We start from the raw sequence: 8,695 nt of genomic DNA, 5'->3' as shown, positions 1-8,695 counted from the left end.
AGGAATGAAGATGGATTGCCTTAGGATAAAATTCACAGTGGTAGAACACAAAAAGTTCAACAGATGTACAGGTAGAACTCAAGAAGGAAGTAATTCTGTCCATGCTTTTTTAATTCCTAATGTTTCATGGCTCTCCAGGTTTCTTACTGCTTTTGGATAGTAGTTGCTTCTCTGTCCCTGCTTGCCTCAGTGTGTCAAGGTCCCTGCTATTCCAAAACTTCATTCTGGGAGAATAATATACACAAAATAGAGCGAGCTTTGCTTGGAATTTATTGATCTGGGTTCAGAGAGACAGTTGTATTGTTTTAACACATCACTTGTTGGAAGTGCTTTTTTGAATAAAACAGCTTGCACAAGGGCATTAAGAATTGCATGTATCACCTGGTATTTTATTTTGCCTTCAGGATAGGCACTGAAATGTAGAGCTTGAGAATACTTTCACCTTTTCCCAGAATTTTCCTTATTCACTCTTCAAAGCTATACACAGAGCCAGTAATATTTAAAATACCTTCTCTAGTTTTTTTTTTTCTCTCTGCCTACTTTTTGAAGCATAATTAACTTTTACAAGAAATTCTTTACTTGTATCTCCTCTTCTTCAGACTAACAGTAGGCTGAATTTTAATGCAGTGTTGAATTCCATGTTCTTGACTTATAAATTTTTACAACTGCTCTCCAACTGCACTGATCAATGTGATTCTTGAATATTCAAGTAAGTGGAGTTTTAAAGATTATAATTATTCAGACAATTAGGAAGTGTAAATTACTTGTTCTCTGAAGACACCTACTTTTTTCCATTGACCATAGAGGTAAACTTAGGTGACCAGCTCAAATACAGGTGTCTAGCAGTATGTCTAAATTTAGCTGAGATAAATCCCAGTCACTGTTTCTGAAATAAGAAGCTTTTGAAGATACTTGAAAATAGTATGTTTGATCAGTAATGCCATTTTAGTGCAATATACTGAAAGAAATCCATTTCACTGGATGATGGTTGTATTTCTGATTTTCCTGTGCTTGTATGTAATCAGTTTTTCATATACTCTTTAAAGCAGATGGAAGACAGAAATAAGTTTCCTTTAAAAACATAGCATTGAGTTTTGAACATATTCAGATGTGCAAAGTTTATATCTTGAACATGAAAAGCTACTGTTGATTTATTTTCATCTTAAAATTTTCAGTGTAGTTTCACTTGTAAATATTTTCTTAGAAGAATGAAACGCAAATATACACTAGGTGGCAGTAGGAATAAGAATATATAGCTTGCTTGGGTTGAGAGCTCCAGTCTAACACAAAGAACAGTGTTTAATCAAATTTGAAGATAAATTTCTCTTAGTATGTTTGGAGAGACTATTTCACAGCTAGCTACATCACTTTCCTAGGAAACACTTTTTGTGAGTCACTTAAAACTTCCTCTTTTAATTAAGTTTTAGATTTTTTGATATAAAACCAATGTCTTATGAAATGCATTATAAAATTAAGATGAAGGTGGGGGTGTTTTTTTGAGATTGGATATACTTTATTAAAATCAACAGAGAGGTATCTGTAGGGGCATAATCATTTACTTAAAGTATATGACAGAGAATCACATACTTAGTTGGGCCTGCTTCTTTTGTTCCTCCCCTAGTTCTCTGTCCCAAGCAGTCATCCTAATTCCTGCATCTCACTTACTTTAATTAATATATTTTGGTTTTGCCCCACTTCAGTCTTTAGAAATCTATAATCCTTACACGAAAGGTTCTGTGGAAACCTTTCTTCAATTGTATTTTCTTGTGTCATGGATCAAAATGTAATAATTATATCATTATATCATATCATTATATCATTGGAAGAAGGTAATGAAAATACTTATAGATCAGTTTACCAGGTAATTAAAGGAAAGCTTTGGAAGAATGTTTTGGAAAACCTTTAATACATGACAGTCCTATCTATCTTGCTTTTTAGTGTTCTGAATTTTTTTTCTTGCTTTTTAAAGTTGAGTTTTTCCAAATATGTTTAGTGAGATTATTTGACAGCTAACTATATCACCTTGTCAGGAAATGTCAAGTCATTTGAAACTTGTACACTCAGCTTCATCCCATTACCTCATTATTTTTTAGTGCAGTATTAAACACAAATATTTGCAAGGAGACTTTAGCTACAGCCTTTGTGTTTTTGTGCTCTTTTCTGTAGACACTGTGCTATTTCTGACCTGTAGCTTAACAATTTTATATATCTGTATAAAGAGATATATCTTAATATGGTTTATGACAGTTCCTGCACCCCTAGTCAGTGTTTGCAATGCCCCTCATCTTCTCCTTATCTCTGATAAAGCAGTAAGCAGAACTACACACAGAGGAGACTTTCATTCTAGCTCCAGGATGTGGCAGTTCCGCATAAAAAGCACATTTTCTTAACTGAATCATACCATTTATTTATTAAGCAACCGAATATCAAGAAAAGTGTTTATCTGATTCTGTGGTATTTCTGATGTATATAACAAGGAGATATTATTTCAAAGAAGACATTTCAAGAGCTATTAGTAATAATCCTACAGTAACTCCTATACATTAGAGTTCTCATAGTTGATAGGCACCTGCTGCCCCTCTTCTGGAGAATCCTGCAGGTGCATTGTCCTCTTTCATTTTCAGTGCCCAAATGATGCATGTCAGGAAAAGACTTTAGCTTTAGCTGCTCATAGTATGATTGACACTCAGATAATGTGTTAATTATATTTATTACAGGACTGACTGAAGGTCATAAGCAAATTATCCTGGTTATGCTGGGCAGTAAACAAATGTAAGCTCTTTAGGACAGTTGTCTGTTTAATCTAAATAGACAGGGTATGCATAGAGGGGAAAAAAAAATATTTGCGGTTCCCCTCTTCCTTACCTTAACTCTGACAGTGGTAAGCAATACTATATGCAGAGGAGACTTTCATTAATCATGTTTCTGTAGAGAATAAATTAAAGAAGTCCAGTTAAAATGGTAGAACTTTGAGATAAATGGAAAGTTATTACTTAAACCATGTTACCTGGCTTTCGTTTTCTTTCTTCCCTTTCTTTTCTCTAAGTCCGTTTGACAAAATCAGAAGAAAGCAAGACTTGATTCTAAAATCTGCAAATTGAGGGAGAATTTTAAGTTACCAGCTCTGATGGGCCTGTAGCAGGATGGGTTTTCCTGATTTTCTCTGGGTAACTCATTCTCGATCGATGTAGCTATAATCTGAATTAAAAGGCAATACCTACAGAAAAGAGCTCATGGATGAAGAATGGCTTGTTGAAACTGAATCCAAGAAAGAGCTAAGCACTGCTGGTCAGAAAGGTGAACTAGCTTAAAACCAGAATTAAGATATCTCCCCTTAAGGAAGGCTTGTCTTCATCTACGTGTCTCTGATATGTAAGTGCTGCGAAATGTGAGGATCACTTTCAGCTTGCATAATCAGTTTGCATCTGTATTTAAATGTCCTTTTATCTTCTAGCTTGCTAGTTAACTTTGTTAATCTTCTTCCTCCCTGCTGCAACTCCATCTGCATTTACCAAAGAAGGTCTTACTTCTATTAGTTTTAACCTAAATTTCTGCTTGTAAGTTATGGAAATCCAAATGAACTAAATGAAAAGACTTCAGGCAGTACAAGATGCTATTGCCTGCCTTCCCTGGCTACTTATTCCAGTTCTCATTCTAGCTGCTTAACAAATAGATCTCTGACCTAAAAGTCTATATGCCTATATATGGACCCTAGCATCAGGGATTTTTGCTTGTGGAAATAGCACTGAAGCTGTTACTGAGTGAGCAGCTCTGGCTGAGCCAGAGTTTTCATAGTATGTTGTGAGTTGGAAGGGACCCACAAGGATCATCGAGTCCAACTCTTGCCCTAGCAGAGGACAATCCCAAGATTCAGACCATGTGTCTGAGGTCATTGTCCAAATGCTTCTTGAATATTGTCAGGCTTGGTGCCATCACTACCTCCCTGGGAAGTCTGTTCCAGTGCTCCACCACCTTCTGGGTGAAGAACCTTTTCCTAATGTCCAACCTAAACCTCCCCTGGCACATCTTCCTGCCATTTCCCCTGGTCCTATTGTTGTTTGCCAGAGAGAAGAGATCAGTGCCTGTCCCTCCCCTTCCCCTTGTGAGGAAGTTATAGACTGTGATGAGATCTCCTCTCAGTCTCCTCTTCTCCAGGCTGAACAAACCAAGCGACTTCAGCCTCTCCTCGTATGGCTTCCCTTCTAAACCTTTCACCAATTTTTGACAGTGTTCACATGAAATAAGCTCTTTCTCCTTGAAAAGGCAAAATAAAATGACCCTTATATCTAATAAACTTTCAACAACTAAAATATAACCCTGCCACTAGGCAAGTATGAATTTTGGGATTTTTCTTTAATTTTTTCCACTTTCAAGTAAGATGATTGGAATTAATGCTGTCTCTGATAAGGCTGCTATTGGATTACTGATAAAAAGCTGAAGAGAGGAAAGTTCATTTCTCTTTACTATACCAGACTTCCTAGTGATTTGAAAGTCATCTAGTTTTTCTGTGAATTTTATCAGTTCATAAAGTAATAAGAATAGTACTTCCATACATCACACTGAGAGGGCAAGTGTATTGGGCTGTGATAGACCTAGATTATACAATGGTAGGGAAAATATGCACACAGATTTTTATAGGGAGGATATTTTGATCCTTAGGTGAAACTGTAAGATAAACAAAACCAGCTGCTTTCTCAAACTTTATTGTCTTATATTTTGTTAATACTTCACTTTCAGGAAAGGATATTAGCAAAATATTGCTGAAGTTATAGATTAACTCCTATAATCAACAATAAGTTAGTAGCCCAGTTGTGGTATTAAGATGTCAAAATCACAGATGCTGTGATGACATATCTGATCAATCAGCCTCTGACATTGTCCCAGTATAAAGCAGTTTTTCCTGTGTTTTTAGGAACAGCATGATTTGTGTTTGGCCAGTTAACTTATCACAGATTGCAGTGTTACCTCCTACCTGTTTTCTACAACAGTGTTTTTTCAAGTTATTTTGACAATCAGAGTTTGCACATAAGAAGCAAGCATGTTGACAGTCTTATCTGTTTGGTTGTGATAGATGACTTGAGGAACTTGAGCGTGAGTTTGGAACAGATCGATCTGTTCTGCTAAGTGTATGCTCACTTTTAGCTTTGGTGCTAATGATGTACCCATGTCAGTAAGGCAGCTTGTGCTTAGGGACTGGCTTGGTGCACACCTTCTATGCATTGCTGAGCCAGAGTTGCTGCAACCACATCAATCCTAGTTCAAACTGAATGGTAGTGGGACTTTTAAGCTGCAGTATGAGACTGTGGGCAAGGAAGTATCCTAAGTAAACTGCAACAGGCAGGGGACTAGTGTAATATAAAAAACAGAGTGGTGCATAGTTGTGTGTGGAAACCTCTGCAAGTGGAGGACTACTGCTGTCCTTGCACTGTAACAAGCTAATTGAGCATTATTGCTAGAAGGCAGCTCTCAAGTCCAGAGTTATCCAGGGCAGCACACCAATTCTACTGGGGACAGTTCTCGTGCTGGAAGGAGGGATTGGAAAGCTGACCTACAACTGCACCTACAAGTGATTGACACTTGTGAAAGGAAAACTCAAAGGTGACTTTCAGGAGACCTTATAGTTGTGTGCACATGCAAAAACTTTCAAAAGCACCTGCAAGGGACAATTACAGAGTTAAGAATTCGTTTGAATGCTCTCTACTCTTCAGTATTTCAGCAGCATCATTGGCCACTGTTAATTGCATGCCTTCAGCCTTGGGCAGGTTTTGAGTTAGCTGTCTTAGTAAATAATTTCATACTAATATTTGTAACTTAATTTTTATTGATTTGTCATACAGGTGGGCTTCTTAATGCTTGCACCTCTTTTGGCAGGAATTCTCTGAGTTAGTTTTGGGTGATGGAGGTTTATGAAATATAAATTATATTTCTGTAATAAATGTGTATCTGGATTCTCTTTCTGTATTATATGGTTGCATTTTACACGGTTGAAGGGTAACAACCTATCTTTATTTCTACAAATTTTAAAGCCTGTTTCCACTCCTTAGTGAATAGTGATGCCTTAATGTAGCAAGTGTTCCTTTTTATTTCACTCTTACTTTCCTTTCTCTGCTGGTGCTGAAATAATAATATTATAATTAATATTCAACAGGTCAACCCTACCTTTGATGTGACTAATACACAAACACTTGACCCACCTGTCATAGAGATTAGTTCATCTTTCATTACTCTGGTAAGTTGCCTTCTGGGAGGGTGGGGTGAAGCTAGAGAATAGCTTAAACTAACATGTTATTGGGAATGCGCTCTTTCTGTCTGTATGAATGAAATACATTTTTTAACAATTGTCAAGTGCTCAGAGCTCAATATCCTAACTTCTCAACTTAAACTTTCTTTCACAGTTCCCAAGGCTAACCAGAAGATGGTGTAATAGCAAAGCTTTCATGTTATACTAGTAATTTTACCCATATACAAAGCAGAAATTCTAATTATAAGCCTATGCTATCTAAATATTACTGTTAAAATTTGTGGCTTATTCTCAAATACTTTTTGTAACTCTGTCTTTATGTGCAAATAATGGGAAACTTAAAGAATAGTTGCCTCACTGATAAAATTGCAAAAGTGATGTTTAATTTTTTTTTTTTCCTTTTAAGGCATCTAGTAGTTCTCCAGGGAAAAAAAAAAAAAAGTCACACATTTTAAGACAGAATCATAGGATTAGATCCTTCTAGTGTTTGCTTTTCATATGACATTGGTATGGCATGTGGGAGGAAAGGAAGGCAATGTTTTAATGGTAGTTTCGTAGGAGGAGAAATATGCTCTCCCGGTATGAAATCCAAAAGACATACTGTTCTAGAATTAGGTTTAAATGAAAATTTATCCTTTAGCTCTGAATCCGTTCCTGTAAAGGCGTGAATTGTATCTTAAGCAATTTTAGTTACCACAAGAAGAGTTTGTGTGGGTGAAGGGTTAATACATATGAATAGGCAAGAGGTGTGTTTTCTGCTGTTCTATTTTGTCATGAATCCTTTATGAAAAGGTAAGTTGTGAAGGTACTTCATAAAATTCTTTAAGATCATTTATTGAAGATCATGTTACAGAGGTTGATGTCTAAAAGAATCCTTTTCTTCAAAACAAATAATCATACAAAAACTTTTATTTGAGAGATGATAATTTAATATGTTTTAAAGTTTAACAGTTGTGTTGCGTTTTCACAATGGAAATACACAGTTCTTTAAGATAACTTCTGTCAAAAGTAATTTGCAGACTTACAGAAATCTCTTGATTTCTGTCAAGTAGGCTTGACAGATAGTTGATTGTGGTGGATATAATTTATTGGCTACCTACTTTTAAAATACTCTGTGTTCATTCCTTCCTCATCTTAATACTGATCACAGAATCAAGTGTATGGTTACACTCTAATTATTTGTTACATACCTATAAATCTGCTAATCATTTCATCTCCTTCATTAATTCTTTTGATATGAGAGCAGTTTAAAAAAGATCCCAGAACTCATAGTAGGAATAAGTTGACCCACTAGAGGCAGCATCCTTTTGGTGACTAGCTGGCTTACTTTACAGCCTTCTTCATTACAAAAATGTTGTTTCAAAGTTCATGCCTTTTCACTGTGTCAGTAATCACTACTTTTCCCCCCCCCCCCGCCTTTATCTTGATCTCCTGTTCACCATTGATTCTCACCTTTCTGCATCTCAACATTCACCATCTGCATCTTTTTTCCATCTAGCAACATTTCTGTATCCTTATTACTCAGACTACAGCCTTCAGGACAACTGCTTTATCCAATACAGCACTATTGATATAAATCCAGAAGCAATTTGCATGTTTTATCTGCCACTAGCGTCCTTCCTTCCCCATAGTAAGTAACACTTTCCTCAACTTTGCTCACCTATCTGGTCCTCCCTACTTTCTAATGTCAACTAATCTTTTAGAGTCATCATTATGTCCCTTATCATTTCCTGTTGTTTGTGAATTTATCACTTGTTTCCTAATCAGGCCAGCCACCCAGTCTCTGTATCTTGTTTCCAAAGGGTTCTTTCTGGATCTCAGTGACTTGGACCTTTTCATCTGAAGCTGGCTCAGTTTCCATAATGTATAAAGGCCCCGTCTACAGAGGCTTCATGTATTCTTCATAAAAATCAAAAGGGGAAGGACAGATGCTGGATTTCTTCCCATCCCACCTTCACTGCCAAATTTATGCTTGATACGTTTGTCCTCACTTGAATGATACTGTGTTTGTGCATTATTTGTGTATTTATTTTTTTAATCCTCCTCTAACTTGAGGTTACCAACCTCTAGTCTAATTCATCCTCCTCTCCCATCCCTATCTCTGATTTTAGTCCCCCTGGGTTGCACTTTTCCTACTGGTTATCGAAGACAGTATCACTGTATGCTTTTTTCTTTCTTTTTTATTTTTTTTTTCTCCTACAAACTAGTCAAGACCTGTCTTAAATCTGCTTGTGGCTTTTTGGTTCTACTTCTACTGGAATAACACTGTTCAAATGACTGAAAATCTTTATCAGGTTGCTAGGTTAATTTGCAAATGTCCTATCTATACCTCCGTATTCTTTTTGAAGTGTTTTTCTCTAACTTAAGCAGTTGTTCTGCCCTTCTGATATGTGTAGAGAGAAAAATGCATTCTGAACTTATGTATCTTTCACAGAATCACAGAATGGTAGGGGT

The 8,695-nt window shown here is 36.4% G+C and overlaps 1 protein-coding gene across 1 annotated transcript in view; it reads left to right on the top strand.

The window, feature by feature from the left end:
- POC1B (POC1 centriolar protein B) overlaps positions 1-6,229 on the top strand; it is a gene marked incomplete at its 3' end in the record, with an annotated part of 16,101 nt that extends 9,872 nt beyond the window's left edge. Inside the window, exon 8 of the mRNA XM_010171156.1 lies at positions 6,149-6,229. Within this exon, the coding sequence (XP_010169458.1) occupies positions 6,149-6,229 (81 nt within the window). The remainder of the gene's footprint in view (positions 1-6,148) is intronic.
- Between the last annotated feature and the right edge of the window lie 2,466 nt (positions 6,230-8,695).

The sequence above is a fragment of the Antrostomus carolinensis genome, unplaced genomic scaffold, assembly GCF_000700745.2.
Source record: "Antrostomus carolinensis isolate BGI_N321 unplaced genomic scaffold, ASM70074v2 scaffold8917, whole genome shotgun sequence".
NCBI classification, from domain to species: domain Eukaryota; kingdom Metazoa; phylum Chordata; class Aves; order Caprimulgiformes; family Caprimulgidae; genus Antrostomus; species Antrostomus carolinensis.
This window is presented reverse-complemented; position numbering and strand designations above follow the sequence as displayed.